Source organism: Arvicola amphibius, chromosome 1 (genome assembly GCF_903992535.2).
Source record: "Arvicola amphibius chromosome 1, mArvAmp1.2, whole genome shotgun sequence".
NCBI lineage: Eukaryota > Metazoa > Chordata > Mammalia > Rodentia > Cricetidae > Arvicola > Arvicola amphibius.
Genome location: NC_052047.1, coordinates 101427643 through 101453164, shown reverse-complemented (window position 1 = coordinate 101453164; position 25522 = coordinate 101427643). Strand labels below are relative to the sequence as shown.

Sequence of the window (25522 nt, the reverse complement as noted above, 5' to 3'; positions counted from 1 at the left end):
TTGCTTCAGCAGTACTTGTAATAAAATTAGAATGAGACAGAGAAGATGGCTCCTGCAAGCAAGGATGATCTGAAAATTCATTAAGCATTCCATATTTAAAAGGAAAAACTGTATAAACTGAAGGCATGGCCTCTGCGAAGTACCACAGAGAGGATTTTGTTTTATATATGAGAGCGAGTACAGTCACAGGCATCTGGAAGAGTCCAGAACAGGCAGAGAAAGTAGTAGATTGAACATGGCCCACAGACTGGACTTAGCCATGAGAAGAGAGGGGATAGACAGTGAAAGAAAGAGAAGAAAGGGGGAGCAAAGGAGACCAAGAGGAGCAAGAAGAGGGGAGCCAAAGAGAAGGACAACAGAAGAGGGGACCAAGAGAGTGCATGGCTGAAATAGTGGGGCTGTAAGAAATGAAAAGCGGTGGGAGGGAAGCCCATGAGCTAAGTAGTTTAGGGTAGGAGGAAGGGTGAGAAGAACTGAGAAGAGCCAGTGGGCCAGCGTGGACACTGTAACAGGTATCTGTGGTGTTGAGAGAGCCTGGGGGCCAGCGTGGATCTGGGGATGCTCATAGGCACCACAGATAGCCATTTGTCCAGAGTTTCTTTTGAATCTGACAAAAATGTGAAACCAGGCCAGAGGAATACACCTGTAATCCAAGCACTCTTGAAGGAGAGACAAGAGGACCTCTATCTGCTCTAGTCTGAGTTACAGTGTGAGCTCCTCCCGCCCTGCCTCCAACTTTCCCTAAAAAACAAAGGACTGGTAAGATGGGTCAGTGGGTACAGCATTTGATGAATAAGCCTAATGACTTGAGATCATCCCCAGCATCCACAGCAGATAGAAAAAAATGACCCTCAGAAGTTGTCTCCTGGCGCTGGAGAGATGGCTCAGAGGTTAAGAGCATTGCCTCGTCTTCCAAAGGTCCTGAGTTCAATTCCCAGCAACCACATGGTGGCTCACAACCATCTGTAATGGGGTCTGGTGCCCTCTTCTGGCGTGCAGGCATACACACAGACAGAATATTGTATACATAATATATATATATATATATATATATATATATATATATATATATATATATTTTTTTTTTTTTTAAAAAGAAGTTGTCTTGTCTCCTGGCCTCCACATGTGCACCATGTCACCACAGGTCCATATCCACATATACACAAATAATAATATACAAAAAATATATACAAATAATAATAATGCGATGGGTTTTTTTTCAGTACTTTCTCTGCCAGTACCAAGGGCTAGATTACCAGCTGCTATGAACATAGTTGAGCACATGTCCTGTGGCACGATTGAGCATCCTTTGGATATATACCCAAAAGTAGTATTACTGGGTCTTGAGGAAGGTTGTTTCCTAATTTTCTGAGATGTCACCACACTGACATCCAAAGGGGTTGTACCAGCTTGCATTCCCACCAGCAATGCAGAAGTGTTCCCTTTTCCCCCCTGCAACGTCTCCAGCATAAGTTGTCATCAGTGTTTTTGATCTTGGCCATTCTTACAGGTGTAAGATGGAATCTCAGAGTTGTTTTGATTTGCATTTCTCTAATGAGTAAGGATGTTGAACATTTCCTTAAGTGTCTTTCAGTCATTTTAGATTCCTCTGTTGAGAGATCTCTGTTTAGGTCTGTACTCCATTTTTTATTGGATTATGTGATCCTTGGGTGTCAAATTTCTTGGGTTTGTTGTATATTTTGGAGATCAGGCCTCTGTCTGATATGGGGTTAGTGAAGATCTTTTCCCATTCTGTAGGCTGTCGTTTTGTCTTGTTGACTGTGACCTTTGCTTTACAGAAGCTTTTCAGTTTCAGGAGGTCCCATTTAGTAATTGTTTCTCTCAGTGTCTGTGCTGCTGGGGTTATATTTAGGAAGTGGTTCTCTGTGCCAATGCGTTCAAGTGTACTTCCTACTTTCTATTCTATAAGGTTCAGTGTGGCTGACTTTATGTTGAGGTCTTCGATCCATTTGGACTTGAGTTTTGTGCATGGTGATAGATATGGGTCTACTTTCATTCTACATGTTGATATCCAGTTATGCCAGCACCACTTGTTAAATATGCTTTCTTTTTTCCATTTGATATTTTTTGCTTCTTTGTCAAAGATCAGGTGTTCAGGGGGCTGGAGAGATGGCTCAGAGGTTAAGAGCACTGGCTGCTCTTCCAGAGGTCCTGAGTTCAATTCCCAGCAACCACATGGTGGCTCACAACCATCTATGATGAAATCTGGTGCCCTCTTCTGGTGTGCAGGCATACATGTAGGCAGAATGTTGTATACATAATAAATAAATAAATCTTTAAAAAAAAAAAAGATCAGGTGTTCAAAGATGTGTGGATTGATATCTGGGTCTTCGATTCGGTTCCATTGGTCCTCCTGTCTGTTCTTATGCCAATACCAGGCTGTTTTCAGTACTGTAGTTCTGTAGTAGAGTTTGAAGTCAGGGATTGTGATGCCTCCAGAAGTTCTTTTATTGCACAGGATTGTTTTGGGTATCCTGAGTTTTTTGCTTTTCCAAATGAAGTTGAGTACCATTCTTTCGAGGTCTTTGAAGAATTTTGCTGGGATTTTGCTGGGCAATGTGATGGTTTTTAAAACAATTTCTTTATTGATTCTTTTGGAATTTCACATCACACACCCCAACCCCGCCCATTTCCTAGTCCTCCATATCTGCCCTTCACCCTTCCAGCATCCACCCCAAAAGAAAATTAAAAAAAAATAAAACTATAACAAAACAAAAACACAAATAAAAGTTCTCTTTGCTCCTCTTTCCCATTTCTCCAACACCTCTTTGTTCATCTTAATGGCACTAGGAGCCGTGGTGTGTCACACAGTATTCCTTTTAGCCCAATCAGCTCTACTTCCAAATGTTCAGTGCAATTAGTCATTGGTCTGGTTCAAGGCCTCTGGTTTCTGGTACACCATCATCACTGGACCCTCACCATCCCGAGGCCCCCAGAAGTCATGGAGATCCTGTGGTTATTTTTCCACAGGATCAGTTCCTTCATGTGCTCTAGCAGGTCATAAATGGGGTCGGGTCCATGTTAGGGTGGGCCAACCTAGGTCCTGGATGTGGGCCTCAATTAGTAGGTGAACTGGTCAGTCTGGGCCACTGAGGCTGTCCCCCTCAGGTGAGGGGCAGAGCCAGTTCTCCTATGCCCATGCCCTCAGGGTCAGTTCTGTCCATGTCTCCTGAGTGCAGAGGTTGTGGGGTGGAGGTGGGAAGCTCTTCTGTGAGGGTCGGGATCAGCTCTCTTGCTGCAGTGCCCATCGAGGGGCAGAGCCAGCTTTTCCAGGACCATCGAAGGGCAGGGCCAGCTCAGTATGGCCCTCTGATTTCATCATGCATGGTTCCTATGGCCCCCATGTTGTGGAATATTAGTTGAAGATATGTTACATTCATTTATGCTGTGGGATATCTGTTTAATGATGCGAAGATGTGTGGCATTCTTTTACATTGCATTCGTTTAACTCTGTAAAGCTGTGTTACTTTGCCTGCCTAAAACCCCTGATGGATCTAATAAAGAGCTGACGGCCAATAGCTAGGCAGGAGAGAGAAATAGGTGGCTGCCAGGCAGAGAAAATAAATAGGAGACAGAGAAAAAAAGATAGGATAGAGAAAAGGAGAAAGAGAAGAGGATACCAGGGGCTAGCCACACAGTCACCCACAGAGTAAGAAGGAAGACATAGAATAAAGGTAAAAAGCCCAGAGGCAAAATGTGGAAGAAGAGAAACAGGATAATTAAATTAGAAAATCTGGCTGGGTAGTGGTGGAGCACGCCTTTAATCCCAGGACTCGGGAGGGAGAGGCAGGAGGATCTCTGTGAGTTCAAGGCCAGTCTGGTCTACAGAGTAAGTTCCAGGACAGGCTCCAAAGCTACACAGAGAAACCCTGTCTCGAACAACAACAAAAAGCAGGCTAGAAAGAAGTCTAGATAAAGTCAGGCATTCATAAGTAAGAATAAGTCTCCAACTACTTATTTGGGAGTTGAGTGGTAGGACCCAAAGAGTAAAAACAAACAAACAAACAAAACAACAACAAAAAACTATACCTCTGTGGAAAGACAGGCCACAGTCATCAGCCCATACAGGAGCTGTATCAGGGCCAGCCACCCAGACATAGCCTTCTACAGCAGCTCAGAACCAGATGGCACCATGGCTCCAGGTGGAAGCACAGGCCTCGGACTTCAACACAGACCCCAGCTTCAGTAGGATTACAGACCCAGATATGGTCCTCAGCAGCAGCCAGGCCTGGATGTCACCACTGCTCCTGGTGGCAGTGCAGGCCACTCATATCGGCATGGCCCCACAAGCAGCACAGCCCTTGGATACCAACATGGCCCAAGATGGCAGTCTAGATATCGAGTACCCACATGGCCTTCAAGGGTAATAGGAGCCACCAAAATCAACTCAGACCCTGGCTGCCACAGAGCCATGGCCCAGACATGGGCCTCAACCGCAACCATGGCACCAGGTGGAGAGCAGGCCACTCAGATGGTGGCATGGCGCTTGAACACCTACTTGGTCAGAGGTGGCAGCCCAGACACTATATATGTGAGAAAGATGGAGACTGTGGAACTACTCCGATTGCTGAGGCTTCCAGTCTCAAGGACCACGCAACTACCAGCCCCACAGGTGTGGCCAGTTGTTGTCACTATTTCAAGATAAACTGATTTAACAAATTATTTACACAAAGTGTTTCCTCTCCTCCTCCCCCAGGCCTTTTCCCTCCTGCCTGCTCACAGGCAGCTTTTCTTCTTGGTTTAAAGCGCCCATCCCTACCTTAAAGTTCCCTTCCTTCCTGTAGGTTCTGCATATTTTTTTTTGGGCTACACTGATCTATTCTAGTTTGACCTCAAATGCCATTTGGTTTGTAGTAATCGGAGTAGTAAGCTGTTAAGAGCACAGAGACCCAGGCTTGAGTTCAGTGCTATCCACAACTCCTGGACTTCCGTGGCAGTCAGTGTGAGCTAAGAACCCTCAGCAAAGGGAAGGTGCCAGGCCCAAAGGCATGGGGCATCCTGCCATGTAGCACATGAACACACACACACAGACACAGACACATAGACACACACAGAGAGAGAGGGGGATAGGTAGGTAGTAGTAGTTTTAATGACAGTGGTGCCCACCGGCTCATACTCCCACTCAGTTGGTGGAACTGTTTGGGGAGGATGAGAAGGCGTGACCTTACTGAGATGTGTCACTAGGTTCAGGCTTTGAGGCTCAAAAGCATACAGCAACACTCCAGTGTGCTCTTTGCTTCCTGTCTGTGGATCAGGATGTGGCTCTCAGCTGCTGCTCCAGTGTAATGCCTGCCTGTCTATTGCCATGTTCCTAGCTGTAATAGACTCCTAGTGTTCTAGAATTGTAAACCCACAAGAAACTCTTCCTTCTATAAGTTGTCTTGGCGATGGTGTTTTACACAGCAAAAAAAAGTAATACATCCGACTACCCAAATTCCATTGCTGGAATCCACGTGCAGTGGTCAAATGATGTCCCCCATAGGCTCTGATATTTGGACGCTGGGTTTCCAGGTGATGACATTATCTGGGGTAGGTTTATGTCACTGGGGGCAGGCTTGGAGAACTGAAAGCCTCACAACACTTGCCTCTTTTGATGGCTTCTTGCTGCCACACTTTCCTGCCATGATGGAACCCTTGTCCCTCTGGAACTATGAGCCCAGATAAATCCTTTCTCCAATAAGTTGCCATGGTCACGGTGCTTTGTTACAACAGAAACTATGCCGTGCGAAGATGAAAAAAGAGAACTGACTCCAAAAAGTTGTGGCCTGACCTCCACATCTGCACAGTGGCGTGTGCAAGCACACACAGTAATTATCACAGCAATGCTGATGCCTTACAGCTGGATCTCACGGAAGCATTTTCTCAGTTGAGGTCCCCTCCTTTCAGTTGGCTCTAGCTTGTGTCAAGTTGACATCAGACCAGCCAGCATCAGAAGTGATCCCAGAATCTCTCTTCTCTGCCTGCAGGAACCTGGCTCCCTGTCTCAGGACAGCCTCTCTCGACGCACACACACTCAAACTCCGGCCACACTGGCCACCTAAGACCATTTTATTTTGCTGTACTTAGGACTTATGAGCAGGATATTGTCAAGAGTAGGGCTAGTTAGACGATCCAGCAGGTAAGGGTGCCTGCCACCAAGCCTCATAACTTCAGTTTAACCCCTGGAACCCACACAGTGAAGGAAGAGAAACAACCGCTGAAGTGTCCTCTCACCAGGGCCCCGAACACAAATGTAATAAAACAGAGGCTCATTTAGTACACTGTCCTGGTGACTGGGAGGTCTAAGAGAAAGGCACAACCTCTGCTGGAGGACTTCCTGCAACTGTGTGATGTGGCCGAAAGAACTGCAAGGCGGGACACTGTAAGTGTGCCGGGGTCTCTTCCTCTTATGAAGCTGCCACGCTGGCAAGGGAGCCCTACTCTGATGACGTCTGTCTAGTGAACTCACAAAGACCATACTTCCCAGCACCACTAACATCGTGTCGGGTATGGATCAGAGTTTTGAGGACACCCACTGAGGTTTCCAGGGTCTACTGTCCAGGACAAAGAATTGTACCTAGAAATATGGTGAAAAAGAGAAAATCTAGGATTGTAAAGATGGCTCAGTGGTTAAGAGCACTTGCTGTGTAAGCATGAAGACCAAAATCTGCATCCATCGTCCATGTAACAAACCAAGTCTCATCTTGCACATGCCTATAAATACAGCACTAAAAGCTGTAGGGAGAGGGAGTTTGCTTGGGCTTGCTGGCTGCCAGCCTAGTTAAAAAAAAAAAAAAGCCAGTTCCAGATTCAGAGAGAGAGATCCTGCCTCAAATAAAGTAAGCAGTGAGTGACTGAGGACACCTGCTGCCTGCCAGTCATATGGCCACAGGTATGTGCATCTGCACACACATACAGACATATACCATACACACACTACAAACTCAACATATACATATACAAAGAGATAAAGAAAAAGAGAAAGGAAGTTTATGAAGCAGAAAGTAGGTTGGAGATGGGTCAGTGTTAAGAACACTGGCTGCTCTACCAGAGGACCCAGGTTCAATTCCCAGCCATGGACATGGTAGCTTACAATCATCTGTAATTCCAGTTCTAGAGTAATCTAATGCCCTCTTCTGGCTTCTGTGCAATCTGCACACATGTGGTAAATAGACATACATGTGGCAAAACACATACACACATAATGTTAAAAAAAAAACCCAACAAACAAAGAGAAAACACTCCTGATGAGTAGGCTAGTAAGCTGAGGAGAAACATCTGCTCGGGGTGCAATGCCACAGGCTCAGGACTCTTTGCACTGCATCTGCTTCCCCACAGTTTTATATCTTGGGCTTTATATTTTTTTATTTTTTTTCTATGTAGCCCGCCCTAGCTGTCCTAGAACTTGCTCCGTAGACCAGGCTGACCTCATATTCACAGATTCTCCTGCTTCTGCCTCCCAAGTCTGTGGACTTTCTTGAGGTGTTCCGTTTGTTGTATGTGGGCAAGGTTTTTGTCTCTCATGTGTTGATCTTGGTATTACTCTGTCCAGTCTGTTGATGCAGTATGACATAGTGGACTAAGCTGCAAACTTACCAATTTTGTAACACAGCCAACCTTATGTTTGGCTAAAACTTGGCCCGGAATCCAATTCTAGTCTAATTACACAGCAGCTGAAAGCTTGACCAAACAACAAATATTTATGTGCTCTAATCTTATTTATGTGTGTGAAAAAGAGACAGAAATAGAGAGGATGCAAGGAAGAGAGAGAAGCAGGTGTGTAAGAATGCAGCCATGGACATCCTAGGAGAGCCTAGAACATTCCCAGCTGCAGGCTTCTGACTAGGCTTACAGTACTAAATATGTATTGCCTTCTGTGGAATGGCTTTAGATTTAATCAGAGAGTAACTGCTACCCATAAAAGCCGTGCTCCACTATTGCACCAGCAGGCATATCTCGCATGTTAGTACTGTAGCATGCGGCATCCACAGACGGGGTCATCAATGGCAGTTCTCCCCTAGCAGCCTACATAACTTCTGGCACTATGAAAGCTACGCAGGAAGCTTCCAGTCCAGTTCTACCTTGATTTCTCTACTTCCTGCAACCAACAATAGTGTGTTAATGTCCATGTCTGTACATTGCATGTTGGTACATTTGTGTGTGCGTACTGCATATGGGTGCATGCGTGCACATTTGTGTATATGTACACTACACATGGGTGATTTGTGTGCAAATATAGAAATCCTCCTAAGGATTGAGATCGAAGGACTTTTTGAGGCAGCCTTCACTTTCCACATAGTTTGAGACAGGGTGTCTTTGTTTTACCCCTGAAGAAGCTGGCCCATGAACTTCTGAGTATCCTGCCTCTACCTCTCATTTCCCCGAAGGGTTGTATTAATGACTCCAGCTTTAAGTGGGTTCTGGGATCTACTGAGTGCTGAGATCTATACCCTGTAGCACCTTCACCCAGAGCCATCTACCCAGCCCAATGACTAATTTTGATTATCTTGGTAAAAATATAGTTATGTGTTTTAAGTTGGTTCTTTCACTGACTAGGTTCCAGGGATCACTTGCTTACACTCTCCCAATGCCTTTGGCTTTACCTTGGCCCCCACCCATCATACCTAAACTGTCCTGCCACAGTGAAACCTAAGGTAAGTCAGCCAGCCCCACTGCCAGTCACTGTGAGCAGGGCCTTACTTAGACCTGTGCCACCTCCTGCTTGTTTCTGCTAGAACATCCACCTCACACCAGCAGCTTTGGCACAGGTTGTCTTCTGGCTTTTGACCCCAACTTCCTTAAGCTCGTTGGTTTTTCCTTTTTTTTTCTTTCTTGGACAGGATCTCCTGCTATCACACCTACCAAGTGTGAGCCACTGTTACCAGCTTAGACGAGAGAGATGTGTCTGTGACCCCCACCCCCGGCAAGGAGGCTACATTCATCTAGAATCAGGAGGGAAGGTGCCCCCAGGTTTTCTTCATTCAGAGACTGGGGCTTCTAGAACAGCTGGCTGCACTCGGATTGTAAGGTTCCCTCCAGGGGTGGAGAAGGTCTCATCGTGTTACTATGTAGGCTTGGGGCACAGGGACAAGGGAAATGGGTCCTGGGAAGAAGCAGTGAAAATCAAGAGCCTCTCATTTTGCAAATCATTAGCATCTTCCACAGCCCCATAAAGTGTCAGTTCTGAGTAGAGAGAGCCATGTGGGGAGGGAACCTGACATCACCCACAGTTACCAAGCAAACTTTTGCGAGGACCATTGTTGGCAGTAGGAGGAAATGGCAAGCCTGGCATGCTCATGCCTCCCATCCACACCAGGGGGCGCCCTCACACCTGGCAATCCTAGATACAAGCTATTTGGGGGAGACAGGTATTTCTCCCTCAACTGTTCTAAACTAAGGCTGCCACTTTAGGTCACCAGTGCTTCTTCCTTCCTCCATACTATATAGGAGCCATTTGCATAGGACTCACCTTCCCCTCCTTGGGGCCCAGGATCCTCATCTTATAGCCTAGTATGCAAGTTCAGCAGGCCTACCCACTGCCTTCAACGGGGACTCGACTAACCAACCTATCATTGGGGACTGGGAAAAGGGCCCCAGCTCAGGTGCAACACCTGGTGAAGAGAAGAAGACAGAGGCTGAGTGGCAGGTTTCTGTACAGAAGTTGGCTTATACATTTTAGTAACTGGCAACAGTGCAGGGGCTACAGGGAGAGTAAGAGTTCGAGAGCTGGGGTTTGCGTAAATTTTACAAAGTGTATAAAGAATCTGTGTTTCTCTACAATAACAAAAACCAAAGGCTACAAGAGCAGTTGTATATACAAAACACGGAGATATTGCTTCACTTGCAGACAGGTTCCTGACCAGACAGGTAGACAAGACAGAGAAGGGGGAACGGGCAGGGGAGAGCGCTGCGTGCAGAGGAAGATGGCGAGGGGCAGGGGTGGGGGTCTTCTCCCAACATAAATCTACAGGCAGGAGCAGGAGTGCGCAGGCCTGGGAATGCTGGAGGCTGTGCTGGCGCTGGCTATGGTGGTGTAGGCAGGAGGCAGAGCCCAGAGTTGCCACCTGCCCAGCCCCTGATGCCTGGCTCTTCGGGTATCAGCTTAGAGAGGGTTTGGGGTAGGGATGCAGGGCCAGCTGGGTCAACTGGCCAGAGAGGGAAGGCGGTGATCCCTGGAGTCTGTCACGGAAAACAGGAGAAGCCGGCTCCTTCCACTCATTTTCCTCACCTCTGGAAAGCCCTGTCCATCTACCAGCCGCCCCACCCTGTCAAGATGCCCACAACACCGAAGAGCAGGTGCATAAGCAAGGGACTTCTAGCTTCTCAAGCAGGCAGGACAGGAGAGGCCACTTGACTCCTGCTCCTCTTGGGCCAGTGGGCTGGCAGGAGGAGGGTGGGAGCAGCCTGTCCTAGAGGGACGAGGGAAGGGCCGGGAGGACACTGGAGGGGCTGGCCAAGGACCGAGGACGTGCACGCACGCTGGGTGGAGGCGCAGGGTGGTCACAGGTTCTGGCAGCACTGTAGCTTATTGGGTTTCTGTCCATCGGTGGTGGGCGGCACACTGATGTCCACCACGTTGTTGCCAGGGGACTCATCATGGGCCGCACGGTCAGCAATTTGCTTCTGTGACACAATGCGGTAGATTTCTGCAACAGGGAGGATGTAGTGAGCAGGGTGTGTGCCTGCCCAAAGCAAGTTCCCTCTCTGTAGGACCCTAGTCCTCAACTTGACAGAATTACCTGGGAGAAGGGCCTCTGTACATGCCTGTATGGGAGGCTCTTGATGACTTAATTGACAAGGGCAGGACCATTCTCTGTGGGGGATGCTCGACTGTGTTCAATGAAGAAAGGGAGCTGAATAGCAGCTCTTCTGATTGTGTTAACGGGACCAGACCAGCTTTTCAAGTACCTTGGAGTATTTTATCACAGCAACAGGAAACAAAGATAATTCCCACCATGCTGTGAAGGACTCTACCATATCATGGTAAAACAGTGTTGGGGGCTGGGCTCCTGGAGGTTCCCTGGCACAGCCAAGTGGGCAGGGGCAAGTCACAGAACTGGTCCTAGCTAGCCCAGGCTGATTGTTCCTTCTTTCCCCTGAAACCCCATAAGGGTCTATCACAGGGATTCGAGTAAGGACCTCTGTGTCCATGTGCCAGCAAGGGCTAGCTATGTCTGGACTCTGTGGTGCATGGAAGGTCTTAACTGGGTTTACAGTGCACCTGCACACTGGGTACCGTCCTTATACCCACGTAGACACTGGGCCCACCTGTGAGGATGTTCTTGAATGCTTCTTCTACATTGGTGGAATCCAAGGCTGAGGTCTCAATGAAAGACAAGTTGTTCTTTTCTGGAAAAAAGAAAATTGTCTCTTGGATCTGGCTCCCACAGCCTTCTCCCCACACCCCTTTCCAGGACTATACCTGCCCACCTGCCTAAACCATATAAGAAGAATTGCTGCTAGTGGGTGGGACCAAGAGGTTAACTTAACTGCTCAGGGACAAAGGCTCAACAAAGGCACTATGACCATGAACCTTGACACTGGAGGAGGTGGGTATCCGACTTCTAGACAATTCTCTGAATCCATCAGTTTGGTTTTCAGAGCAGTCCCACCACTGACTGGCATGTCCACCACAAGCTCACCTGCAAAGGCACGGGCCTCGTCAGTAGGCACAGCCCGAAGGTGGCGCAGATCACTCTTGTTGCCCACCAGCATGATGACGATGTTGCTGTCCGCATGATCCCGCAGCTCCTTCAGCCAGCGCTCCACATTCTCGTATGTCAGGTGCTTGGCGATGTCATACACCAGCAGTGCACCCACTGCACCACGGTAGTACCTGCAGAGTAGGTGCAGGCATGAACCGCAACCTGGAGGGCAGCAGCGCCTGGGGGAACCTTGGGGGACAGTGGCCATCGTATCTTTGAAGGAGGCCCTACACAAGTGGGAGAGGCTGAGAAGTGAACTTGGGGCTCAGGGCTAGAAGACACTCCAAGGCCATCAACAGAAGGAGAGTATATAGCAGCTGTGTGGGGAAGTACCAAGGCCCACTGTACAGACAGACCATTTGCATCCTGTGGAGATGAAGGACCAAAGGGAATGCAAAGCATAGCAAATGAGGGGACAGGATAGCCAGGGGCTAAGGGTGCATAAGAGGCAGGCTAGGTGGTCTCGGCAATTGGGGGGCTAGGAGATGATGACGCCAGGACAGGTAGGCTGCCTGGGCGGGGTTGGACTAGAAAGGAGGGCCTAAGCCAGACTCTCAGTCTACCCAGTAAAAACCTCAGTGCCAGGTTATGCTCCAGGCAGGGCGCTGGTCTGCCTGTGGGTCCAACAGCTCTCGGGGTACCCTTCTGTTTCTTGATCTAGGTCTCCACACCCCAGTCCAACCTCTACATACCCTTACAAACTCCCACGTCATAGGCCACACACCCCTGCTATCTTCATGTCTTAACCCTAGCTAAACTCACGCAGAGGTAATGGCACGGTAGCGCTCCTGGCCGGCAGTATCCCAGATCTGAGCCTTGATGGTCTTGCCATCCACCTGAATGCTGCGAGTGGCAAACTCCACGCCAATGGTGCTCTTGCTCTCTAGGTTGAACTCGTTTCTGGTGAAGCGTGATAGCAGGTTGCTCTTGCCCACTCCTGAGTCCCCGATAAGCACCACTTGGGGGCAGGGCGAGAGGGAGGAGAGGTAAGGATCTGGCAGCACCCAATATTTCCCACGTCTACCCACAAAACCTACATGGTGGCTCCCTGGTTTCTGCCACCCCCAGACACCCTGGTAACATACAGAAAATGGAAGCTTCAGAAACAGTCAGCACAGACACCTTTGCCTGTCTCTTGTCCTCAGAGAAAGGCTGTCCCAGTTAGGAGAGAGAGACATCCCCAGGCCACGCTGCAGAGACGATGGCCTGAGACTCACCAACCCCAGAGCCTGATGGCTGAGTAGTCAAGAATGGTCACAGAAAGCTCTGGAGCTTAGTGACCCTTACCCTCTCTGGGTGCATGAGTGGACCAAAGTCAGTAGGCCTGTTTGGAAGGTGAGAGTGAGAGCACACAGAGTCAGGACCTGGCCAGCATGCAGTACACAGGGACACAGGGGAGCATTTGTCATCATCACTGTGCCTTTGTTCTGGGCATGGGATGGGTCAGCATTCGGCAGGGTTAATACCTATTACAGTTTGTCTGTCTGGTGTTTGAAGTGATAGGAAACAATATTTCTCCCCTTGTCCATGCTTCTTCTCCAGCTGCTTCAGATAAACAAACCCTTGTTCGCCTGTTTCATTGATGGAGGAGAGTTATCTGTCTATGTTTCTTTCATTGGTTAATTAATAAAGAAAACTGCCTTGGCCCTTTAAGAACAGAAAATTAGGTAGGTGGAGTAGACAGAACAGAATTGTGGGAACAAGGAAGTAGAGTTGGGGAGACGCTTCAGGCAGTCGCCATAGGAGTCTCCATGCTGCTCCTCTCCGAGATGGACGCAGGTTAAGATCTCTCCTGGTAAGCCACACCTCGTGGTGCTACCCAGATTACTAAATATGGGTTAAAGGAAGATGTGAGAATTAACCAATAAGAGGCTGAAACTATGGGCCAGGCAGTGTTTTAAAAGAATACAGTTCTCCGTGTAATTATTTCGGGTGTAAAGCTAGCCGGCGGCGGGTGGCGGGACGCAGCCCCGCCGCTTCACACTACAGATTGGCACCCAACGTGGTGACTAAATCCACTTAAAAACCTTGCCCGCTTGGGATCGGAAAGAAAGTACTCTGAGACCATGCCAATGGCTCACTGCTCCCTGCCTGCACCTGGGCAGATGGCGGAATCAGGCTTAGGCGAGCGGGACAGCATTTGCGGATTCCTGCCGCCATAGAGAGAGAGATGTTTTCAGACTGCACGGTGCTCTGCGCTTCAGATTCGGCTGTGACTTGGATTAAGAGAGTTTCTGTGCTGCACGCTCAGTATCAAAATTAAACTGCTGAGTGCAGCTCCAATGTGGACTGCTGTGCACCTGGAACTTTGTGCAGCTCAGGGGCACCAAATGACTGAGGCAGTAGCAGCTTTGGCTCTGCTCCGCCATGCTGAACTGTACTGAGCTCAGGCAGGATCTATCGTAATTACCATGATAACAGCGCAGTTAAGGTTTAGACTTGGCTGGAAACAGGCAGTACCGTATTACCTATAAGTGGCGCAACTTAAGTTTTTAAGAAGTGCTTAACATTTTAAGAAATGCTCCTGGATAGTAAAAAATTACAGATTCACAATAGGACAGATTCAGACATATAAGACCCCCATATGGGTCACAATGTTGGATGACTGTACGTAGGCTTGAGAGAGAGAAAAAAATAAATATATAGAGAATAAAGTTAATGCCTTAAAAAAGGGGTAAAGTCTTTAAAGAGACAGAATAAAGTAAAGTGATAGAGTGAAAATAAGCCACGTAAAAATGGAAAATTCACAGAGAGTCTGGATTATGTATTTTATTGTGTTTTCTTTGATTTTTTTGACTGTAAAGGAGCTAAATACAGAGAGACATTTCATTATATGGGCTGCCAGGCTAGACCAGAATGGACATCTTAACGGTATGACTTCAGGATTTGGATCTAAGAACATGATGCTTTGGAAAAGAGTTTCTGCCGGGCGGTGGTGGCGCACGCCTTTAATCCCAGCACTTGGGAGGCAGAGGCAGGCGGATCTCTGTGAGTTCGAGACCAGCCTGGTCTACAAGAGCTAGTTCCAGGACAGGCTCCAAAGCCACAGAGAAACCCTGTCTCGAAAAACCAAAAAAAAACAAAAAAAAAAAAAAAAAAAAAAAAAAAACAACAAAAAAACCCAGTCCCAAAAAACAAAAAAAAAAAAAAAAAAAAAAAAGAGTTTCTTCTTTTGTTTTCACAGAGGACGAGACTCTGTGGATTGCTTCTATCCCAATATGGTATGATAGACCACGCCCTCCTGAAAGGTTGCTGTGAACATCTTCAAAAAATTACTTCACTCAACTGCCAACTGAGAGGAACCTAGCACACAGGTTACACCATGAAAGACCTAAATAACAGCGCCCCCATTCAGCAGGAAGCAGTTTGGAGAGAAAAAACTGCGCCCATTTTCCCAAATATTGCTTATAAATGTTCTTTTACATTTAAAGGGGGAGATGATATAGATATGAATTTGCATTGGTATAGATTTTAAGGTCAATTTTGTTATATGTATATGTATTTCTGATCTTGATTAAGCTATTGTGATTGTAGTTCATTTTAAAAACTGTAATGTATAATTAGGAAATATAGATTGTTAATGGATAATCATTGATAATAGTTAAGCTTGTAGTAATGTTATTAGATTTTCTAGATATGTAGAGATATATTTCAGTTAGATAGACATTCTTCATATCTTTCAAAGACTGCAGAATATGGCATTTAATGTTTTAATAACTTAGGGTTTTTCATGACAATGAGACACGTCTGCTCCTGGCAGCACCAATCTACTTCAAGAGGAAGATGGGCATCGAAGAGGCTACTTATGGAGTTTGTTAGCCATTTGGGCAAGAAACTGCTCTTGGCTGGACTGTTCCATAAACTGGACACAAAGAACCCGCAGAGAGAGGACTGCTGAACTTGCCTAAAGGTGAGATGGTCTTTCGGGGTTCCTGATTCATGAAAGAGTCTGCGAGACGTTCTGCAGGACAGAGCTGAAAGTGACTGAACTGTCTTTGGAATTTCCTGCTTCATGAAAAAGTCTGCTGGACACTATGGGCCTGAAGGCTGAAGATGGATGCCCCAACGGTACAGAGGAACTTTGGGTGACTGTCTAGGCAGCAAGTTGTCTCTGTCATTTCTAGAGTTTGAAAGTTACAAATGACTTGTTTACTTACGTAATATTATATCCTTCTGGAGTCTTTGATGGAGTTGAAGAATAAATAGATAGTTATAGATTTCCTTAGTTATGATAAAAGATAAAATAGATTTAAATATTGTAACTGTAATACTTGCTTGATAACTGTTTTGTTATATGTAATTTTGCTATGTTAAAGTTGAAGCCTTTTTTGTTTAAACAGAAAAAGGGGAAATGATGGAGGAGAGTTATCTGTCTATGTTTCTTTCATTGGTTAATTAATAAAGAAAACTGCCTTGGCCCTTTAAGAACAGAAAATTAGGTAGGTGGAGTAGACAGAACAGAATTGTGGGAACAAGGAAGTAGAGTTGGGGAGACGCTTCAGGCAGTCGCCATAGGAGTCTCCATGCTGCTCCTCTCCGAGATGGACGCAGGTTAAGATCTCTCCTGGTAAGCCACACCTCGTGGTGCTACCCAGATTACTAAATATGGGTTAAAGGAAGATGTGAGAATTAACCAATAAGAGGCTGAAACTATGGGCCAGGCAGTGTTTTAAAAGAATACAGTTCTCCGTGTAATTATTTCGGGTGTAAAGCTAGCCGGCGGCGGGTGGCGGGACGCAGCCCCGCCGCTTCTCACTACATTTCATGAGCAGCAGGAACATGTGTTCTGGCTGCAGATTACACAGGGCTGCCACCATTCCTGCCTGAGGTGAGGATGACTATACTCGGTGCTCCTAAACGGTCCCATCACTGTCACATCTTTAGTAGGTACAGATGTCAGTGTGTATGACTTCCTTCTTACTAAATGCTGGCCATGTCACAGTGACAGGGAGAAAAGGTCTCTATCTAGCCCCGTGCGTTACTCCTTTGAAGCTGGAACCAATCACTACAACGCAAACCAGTGCTGCAGCTCAGGGGCAGAGCGTCTGCCACCACGAGTCAAGCCCTGGGTTAATCTCCAGCACTGCATAAACTGGGCATGGTGGTACATGCCTGTTATCCCAGCACTCAGGAAGATCAGAGATCCAAGATCATGACAGCATATGCCTTTAATCCCAACACTCAAGGGAAGCCAGCCTTGTCTACATATCAAGTGCCAGGCCATTCAAAGCTGCACAGTAAAACCCTGTCTCAAAAAAGCTATGCCCTGCCCCCAACAACAAAAAAAATTCAAGGTCATCCTTGGTTACATGACAAATTTGAAGCAAGCCTGGGCTACATGAGACATTGTCTCAAAACAATAAGGACAAAACAGAAATCTATTCCAGAATGGCTATCAGGACAATATAGCTCAGACAGATCAAGTATTGCAGGTGAAAGCTCCCCATGACACAGGGCATGGCAACAACAGACAAGGATTATGCAGTGGAACTGGCTGGTGCCAGGCTGTCCTTAGACCCAGGATCCACCATGCACATGCGCACATTCTGTACCCTATGTGTGCATGTGCCCACATGTATACAGTGCAGATGTAATAAGGCAGTGGTGTCTAATCAGACACCTTGGCCAGAAATCTTGTGGCCCCTGAAGGCAGAGATGTGGGACTGTAGAGCTGAGGGTGGGCCTACCAGTGGAGAGCCATGGGGGCGGCAGACGTGGTGGGGGGGGGGTGGGAATTGGAAGGATATTCACCCAGGATCAGGCTCCCAGCCTGATGGAGCAGGGTGAGGAGCACACCATGGGAAGAGCCCTCAGGAGGACTCAGTCCCCACTCCCATGACCTCCCAGTGGCTACAAGGAAGACGTTATGTAGAAGGAGCGGGTGGGCTGCGTTCCCACCCGGCTCCCGCATGGCTAGCTTAGCCCCAGAACGGTGGGGCTGCATCCCGTCACCCGGCTAGCTTTACACACGAAATAATTACATGGAAACTGTATTCATTTAAACACTGCCTGGCCCATTAGTTTAGCCTCTTCTTGGCTAACTCTCATATCTTGATTAACCCATTTCTAATAATCTGTGTAGCACCACGAGGTGGTGGCTTACCAGGAAAGATTAAGCATGTCTGACCTGACGGCTGGCTCCATGGCGTCTGCCTCAGAGAGGAGAGGCATGGCATCTGACTAACTTCCCTTCTTTCCAGCATTCTGTTCTGTGTACTCCACCTATCTAAATCCTGCCTTATAAAAAGCCAAGGCAGTTTCTTTATTAACCAATGAGAGTCCTCCATCATTTCCCCTTTTTTCTGTTTAAACAAAAATGGCTTTAACTTTAACATAGTAAAATTACATATAACAAAACAGTTATCAAGCAAGAATTACAGTTATATTTATATCTATTTTATCTTTTATCATAACTAAGGAAAACTATATCTATCCATTTTTTTAACTCCATCAAAGTCTCCAGAAGGATATAATATTACCTAAGCAAACAAGAAGTAAGCAACTTCCAAACTCTAGAAATGACAGAGACAACTCCCTGCCTGGACAGTCACCCAAAGTTCCTCTGTATTGTTGGGGCATCCATCTTTGGCCTACAGGCCCATAGTATACAGGAGACATTTTTATGAAGCAGGAAATTTCAAAGACAGTTCAGTCACTTTTTGTTGTGTCCTGCAGAATGTCTTGCAGACTCTTTTATGAGTCAGAACCCCAAAGGATCATCTCACCTTTAGGCAAGTTTAGCAGTCCTCGTTCTGATAGGGTCTCAGGCAGCTGAGGCTGGCTTCCAATTCACTATGTAGCTGAGAAATACTTAGAATTGCTTATTGTCCTACGTCTTCCTTTCAAGTATAAGTATTCATACTGTTGTATATGATGTTGGGGATGGAACCCACGGTCTCATGAATTCTAGGTAAATGCTCTACCAATTGAGATACATCCTTAGTCTGTATGTGTACTTGTCTATATGAATTCAATTGCTGGCCAAAGTATGTGTGTGTGAGTGCCTGTGTGTATGGTGTGTCTGTAGACGTCTGCTCATCACCACCTTCCAAGGCCAGGCCACCATCTCACAGTATCAGTCTCTTATTGAGGTCCCAGGCAAAAGCTTGTGCTCCTCACAGCCACAAGAAATCACCTGTGAGCACTAGCACTACACTGTCTGCCCAGGGCAGAGACTTAGAATGATGACTCCTAAGAATCAAAGCCCAGGTCCTCCCTGGGGCCCACGAGGCATGGCACTACATGCCTTGAAGCGTCTTTCCTTCCCTTCCTCAATATCTTACATACTGCAGCCAGCTTCATGGGCTCCTTGCTCTGCCCCAACACACCAGGCACAGTCCTGCCTCAGGACCTTTACACAGACCATTCTTTCTCTGGCCCCCGCCTCACCTCTTTGTGGGCCCTTTGGATGCCAAGAAGATGCTCCCCACACCCTTATTACAATCCTACTTTCCCGACCTTCCCATTCTCTGTTCTAGCTTTCCATCATAGCTTGTGCCACCCGCATGTGTCTGGGTTCGCTCTTGCCTTGTTCTGTGGCTAGTCTGCCCCATAAACATGACTCTTGGACAGTCTTGTTCCTTGCTGTATCCTCAGGCCTGGCACAGGGCCTGGCACATGATAAGTGCCAACAAATGTCTATGGAATGAATCAACAAACCCCAAAGCAGCTGGAAGAGCCTCCCTATCTACCTCATCTGACCCCAGACATGCCTGGATCACCCTAGGAAAATGCCCAGGTCGGCCCCCTCAGGGCACAGGTGAAGATGAAGCAAAAACAGGGAGCCCAACCCATTTTACCTTCTCGGCTGGCTGCTTTAGACCCAAGAATTGTAAGACTCGGGCAAGCACAGTAGTACATACCTACAATTCCAGGACTCAGAAGGCTGCAGAAGGAGAACCATGAATTTAAGAGCAGCCTGGGCTACAGCACAAATTCAAGGCCAGCTTGAGCTACATTTTTGAGTTCCTGTTTCCAAGGACAAACAGCAGTGGCAATGCGGCTCAGATGGTAGAGTGCTTGTCTACGTATGTACAAAGTCCTGGGTTTGGTCCCCAGCACCGCAGTAAACTGGGTGTGGTGGTGGGCATAAAGCCAAGCCTAGTGCCCTGGAATTACTCTGGAGGTGGAGGCAGAAGTTGTTCAGGTCATCCCTGGCTACGTAGTGAGTCTGGGACAACCCTAGGCTTCATGAGACCCTTAAAAAAAAAAAAAGGAGCCTGGTGTGGTGGCTCAGACCTTTAATCCTAGCACTCAGGAAGAAGACCCAGGCCAGCTAGGGCTACATAGTGAGATCTTACCTCAAAATAAAACAACAACAAAAACTCCCCACAAAAACAAAACTACAAAACTAGCAAACAACTTCAACAAACAAGCAAAAAATAAAACCCCACAAACAGATTCACAAGAGGGAGAACAAAAAGAGGCTGTGGAGATAGCATATACTACTTTACACAGCCCCTTTTACAAAAAAGGAAACTGAGGTTCAGAGGAGGAATGAGGAACCCAGGGCATGTTAAGACAGGGTGTGGCGGCAAAGCAGGAGTCAAGGCCTGTGTTTATCTGCAGACTTGCCCCCACTTCCCAATCCCATTTACCAAGCAACCTACGTCCAGAGCAACTTGTCTGGGAAGTTGTCTAAGCAGAATCTGAATTCGGATCTCTGGAACAAGGCTCTTCCCTTCCATCTCAATCTCACATCTTGACTGCCATTTTCCTGTTATCGCTGGCATACAACTCAGGGGTCCTGGTTCTACTTCTGGAAGCAGTGAAGCCCAGTGCACCTTAGCCTACCACCTGGGCATCCTTCAGGGAGAGCCAACAAACTCCTGCTCAGTTTTCAAGATCCAACAGTCTGTGAGACTCCTCACTCAATTTAGACTTCTCCTCTCCAAGAAGAGTATCATATGGCCTGGTCCACAAGTCATGTGATGACAGGCTCAGCATCCTCCTGAGAACAGTATAAGCATGTCAAGTTCAGAGAAAGAGATGAAGCGAGACAAGAAAGGAGTCAAGGACCCCCAATCCTGCTGGCTCCTGGGCAGGCATCATTCTCCACAGCATCTACCTCCTCTCTTCCTTCCCACAGGAGCTGCCACAGCCAGGAGAACTTTGCTCCTCATTCTCACACCCACAGGAATGACATGGAAAACCCGCTCTGCTCAGGAGGTCTCTCATACCCTCTCTGTCTTCTCAGCCTTGCCTCTGTTGCACAGCCTTCCAGATCCTTGGTCACAGCACTGCACTGTGACCAAGACTGGACCTTGGGTCAAGCTTGTGCTCAAATGCCTCATGAGCCTAGGTTTAGCAAATTCTCAGAGCAACCCCAGGGAAAGACACAATGTCAATAATCCCACTGCAGTTAGGGATACTCAACCCAGAGACAAATTCCCAGTTCAAGGTTACCCACTGAGAAAGTTGAGGGTCACAGACCACGCCCAGGTGACCAGCAGGAAGGCTAAGCTGCTCAGGACATCCCTGGCACAGGGTGACTGTACACCAGAGTGGTGACTCGGCCGCCTCTGCATGTATGATGGGTATGAAAATGGCTTTGTCAAGAAAACAAGTCATCGGTTGTCTTGGGAAAATAATAAGACCTTGAGGACTCAGCCCCAGCATTTCCAAAGAAGTCTGTGGCTTTGCTGGCCAGGAAATGGTCCCCCTGGATATGGCGTGCTGAGCAGGCAAGCCCAGTTGGCAAAAACAAAGGTCTGGCACTTCTCAGGAGCCCTGGACGCTGCAGTCTATCCTATGACAGGGTAGCACCCCTGGAGCCTTTCATGTTCAGGCTGACTGAGCAGCTATTCAGTGTAGGGAAGAAGGTGTCCTCTAGGAAGTGGGCCCTTACCATCCCAGGCTCCAGGGACTGGCACAGGGATACATTCTTGCCTCAATTATTCTTTGGGGCTAGGGGGAGTCACTTGCACAGCAGGCCTGGTAGGCATGGTGCCTAGCCTGGTGTGCTTGGCAGAAGGATGTAAGTTCTAGTGCTAGCCCTGTCTGTCCCTGGAATCTAGTCATTTCTATGTCCTTGGGCAGGGGTGGGCACCACCTAAAGAGCAGGGTTCCAGGGCTTCTCACATGACCTGTTTCCTTGAAAACTAACTGGCTAGAAATTCTGGGAGAAGAGTCTGAGGATGGAGCCTAGGTGGTCCCAGTGTAGAACCCCTAACTTAATGTTCCTCTGAAGAGAAGTCGGGAGTATCCCTGGGGATCCACCAGCAAGTTGAGAAAATGGCCAGCGGCTGACAGGAGAAAATGTTGGGTGAATAAATTTGAGGATCTATTATTAGGTACAAATAAATAACCTTACTCCTGGGGCAGAAGAGACTATTTATGGAGGAAAACAAATGGCATGTGGCCACCCACTCTAAGGACCTCTTGGCCTTCTCCATAAGGTTAAGGGAGCCAATGTGTGATGGGCCTGCCAAAAATGTGTGTGTGTGAACAGTCACTGTCTCAAGCGAAGACTTGTAGTTCTCCATGTCAAGGAACGGTGACCAAAGCCTAGGATAAGGAGGTGGGGACAGGCAAGGTTGGATGAGCACAGGGAATTGGGGGTGGGGTGAGGCATCAGAGAGAGCCACATAGATACAAGATCAGTCTTTGTGGACACTTCTAGTACAACTGCAGATTTTTTTGTTCTGTTTTTTTTTTTTTTTTTTTGAGACAAGATCTCACTATGTAACCTAGACTGCCCTTGGCCTCATCTTCTCGCCACTGAATATGAGATACTTCTCTAAGGCTGACCAGGTCACCACCCTGGTCTTGATGGCTGGCTGGCCGTAGGCCTGGGCTTCTGGGCTGTGGGTCTCAGAAGGCACTGGCAGGTGCAGAGTATTCACATTCCCTTCTAATTCCCTAGCACTCCCTTCTGTAATTGAAGAACTCGAAAATCTGAATGAAAGGGACAAGGTTAAAGGTCCTCAAATGAGCTATAAGGGGCGGAGAGGAGACCTAGGGTGAGATTGGCGGGATGCTGATCTTGGCGGCTACTACGGCTAAGTGAAGAGGCACCTGCCCGACCAGGAAAGGAGGCCGGGGAGGGGGTGGGGGTGGGGGATGGGGAAGGCAGCAGGGCAGGCAGGCACGCCCCCATGCCAGCTGCTCGGGACCTGATTGGTGTTTCCAGGAAGTGCTCTGCAGACAAGTAACATCGCCCTGACCTAGTAACTGCACTTCTGGGAATGCACATCAAGGAAATAGCCCACAGGGCAAAGAAAAGACTTGGGCACACATTCAATGCCAGGCTATTTATAACAGCAGAAGGTCGAAAACAAGCAGGGACGACCACAGATGCCGAATGAGCTGACTTGAAGGGAAAGGATCCCCTGCGCCCTCCCTGACGCTTCTTCAAGGGTGGGCTGGGTGGGGATGGTCCCTGCCACAGCAGGACTTGAGTATGTTCCACCAGTCCCTAAAGAGCCCTTCCAATCTCTGGTCCTCTGGTCTAAAGTCCTTTCAAATCGTCCTCTGCCTCTAGATGAAACCTAGAGCCTAACACCTGCTAACAGCCTCACGTCTGGACAAAGCTCACTATCAGCCCATGGTACTATGCGGTAACTTTATCTTTGCAGAAGTCTGTCTTGCCCTACAAGTCTTCTGTCACATGGCTATTCCAGCTACCTCCACAATCCCAAGATGCCAAGGCTGGCTGTGAGCACTAGGTTACACTCCCAGAAGGGCAACAGTGTATCCCTTGAGTACCCAGGAATTAGCTCTCACAGCCAGCCACTGTCAGCTGGGGACTCTAGAATAGTACTGGACCAAAAAGTCATCTTGGCATAATGAGGTGTCACAATGCCTGAGATCCCTAAACACCCTCACCAGAGAAATAAAAGGCCTCAGGAACATGGGTGCGGGGGGTGAGGGGCGGCACCACGGACAACGTGCTCACCAGGTAGGAAAACTATTCCTGCGGGTTGGATGTGTATGTGTTGAGGAGAGGTTTGACACCTGTTTGTTCCAGATTTAAGCTGCAAGGCTTGCCCCAAAGCTCACACCGGTGCTAAGTGGCAAAAATCCACAAAGAGTCCTGCGCTCAATCCTGCTCCACCCTTAGGAACTTGTGTAGACCAAGCTTGCTTGCCTTGAACTCACAGAGCTGTTTGCTTCAGCTTCCTCCTGAATGCTGGAATTAAATGTGTGTGCCATCACACCCGTCCAAATTACATTATTTATTTTGTGTGCCTGTATATGTGTGGGCTCATGCGACATGGAGTACACATAGGGACAGAGGACAACATGCAGACTCTTCACCATGTAGGCCCCCAAGACTCAATTCAAGTTATCAGGCTTGGCAGCATACACCAACACTTGCTGAGCTACCTCACTAGGTTCAAGTTGGCTTTGAAACAGAAAAGGATCCTCTTGCCTTCGACTCTGAGTACTGGGATTCCAGACGTGCACCGCTACAGAACTGTTTCCTGGATAATATGGACTGTATAAACTCATAAAGAGGATTAAAGGGGATACTGGGTCAATGTCATCCACGTGTGTCTTTTTCTTTGAGAAAGGGTTCCAGTAATCCAGGCTGGCCTCTGCACTTTTGGTTTTCCCACCTTTGCCTCCCAAATGCAGGCCTCCCAAGGTCTGCACCATCATGCGAGGCTTTTGCAGTGCTGGCAATAAATGCCAGGGCTTTGTGCATGCTACCGCTAGGCAAGCTATCTACCAGCTGAACTACATCTCCATCACTTACCCAGAGTTTGAACTAGTGCTGCACACACTGGTACCGTCCCACCCAATTCCAAGGCACCACAATTTAGGGTTCCAGCACATGACCTAGGCTCCACCCCAAGGTAGGCCCCATCCCTAACAGACCAGGACCAGCCCTAAAAGGATCACACCAATCAGACTTCTTGGGCACGCCCAGAATTTCCTCCAACTGCCCTCATCCCATCTGTAACCCTGCTTTCAACTTAGCTCGCCCGCCAAACCCAGGGAAGCCCCGCCACTCAGGAGCCCCGCCCCAACGGCCTCTCCTACCTCCGGGGCTCCACCCCCTCCAGGCCCCGGCCCCGCCCCGGCGCATCCGGGGTCCGTAGGCTTCTTTGAGCCTCCGTCTTCTCACCGCTGGGCACTAGGGCCCAAAGCCTAGCTCGGCTTGCAGCGGCTCCGTTCGCCTCCCTAGCCTGGACGGGCCCCGCTGAAGCCCCGGGCTCCACCCTGAGCCGTCTCGCCCGGTAGCGCAGTGGCGGCCCTCCCGTGGCTACCGCGCCCTTGCCCGTCTGTACTGCACCGAGCGCACCTTTGAATAGGTAGTCGTACTCGTCGTCCCGGGTCCCCATTGTCCTGGCGCTTCCGGCGGGATCGGCGACTCCGCAGCCCCACCACAAACACCCGACGGGGGCGGAACCGGCGCCGCACAGAGCGACGCTCCGACGGCCAGTCAACGGTGAAAGTGGTGGTGACAGGCACCCAGGCCAGCCAATCAGACTTTGGAGTCGAGCTCAGGGGGGTGGGACGCTCCTGGGGTCCGCCCTTCTAGCCCTCGGTCTCCTGGAGAAAGGCGGAAGGAATGCGGACCTTTTCTAATTGACAGGCTCAGCAGCCTATCAGAAGCAGAGGTAGAAAGGCGGGGCGGAAGACTTAAACAATGAAGTGGATTGACGGAGTGCGTAACCAATAAGGGACTGGATTCGGACTCGGCTTTCCAGCAGACCTGTAGGGGAAGGGAAATTGAGCTCCCTCCAGCTGATGTTAAGGGCTTTAACGTGTTGATGATATCATAGGTCGGTGCCTCTGCTCTGGCCTCTTACCCTAGCCCCATAAATGACCATTTCCGGATATATGTGCGTGGATCAGGGGAAACTTCT

At 48.3% G+C, this 25522-nt stretch overlaps 1 protein-coding gene and 1 pseudogene across 1 annotated transcript; one reads left to right on the top strand and one right to left on the bottom strand.

The window, feature by feature from the left end:
* LOC119806057 lies at positions 1-99 on the top strand (annotated as a pseudogene).
* Positions 100-9647: 9548 nt separating this feature from the next.
* Positions 9648-25104, bottom strand: Rab11b (RAB11B, member RAS oncogene family). The gene is made up of 5 exons (XM_038334163.1): positions 24955-25104; positions 12468-12663; positions 11643-11836; positions 11269-11349; positions 9648-10646 (listed from the first exon to the last, which is right to left on the bottom strand). Exons 1-5 carry the CDS (start codon positions 24992-24994, stop codon positions 10501-10503), a joined length of 657 nt encoding a protein of 218 aa, XP_038190091.1. The 5' UTR covers positions 24995-25104; the 3' UTR covers positions 9648-10500.
* Between the last annotated feature and the right edge of the window lie 418 nt (positions 25105-25522).

Coding starts and splice junctions, on each gene's coding strand:
- Rab11b (XM_038334163.1), bottom strand. CDS start 24,994: ATGGGGACCCGGGACGACGAGTACGACTACCTATTCAAAG. Junction 11,837..12,467: donor TACCGTGCCATTACCTCTGC/GTGAGTTTAGCT, acceptor CCTACTCTGCAG/GTACTACCGTGGTGCAGTGG. Junction 11,350..11,642: donor CGAGGCCCGTGCCTTTGCAG/GTGAGCTTGTGG, acceptor TCTTTTTTCCAG/AAAAGAACAACTTGTCTTTC.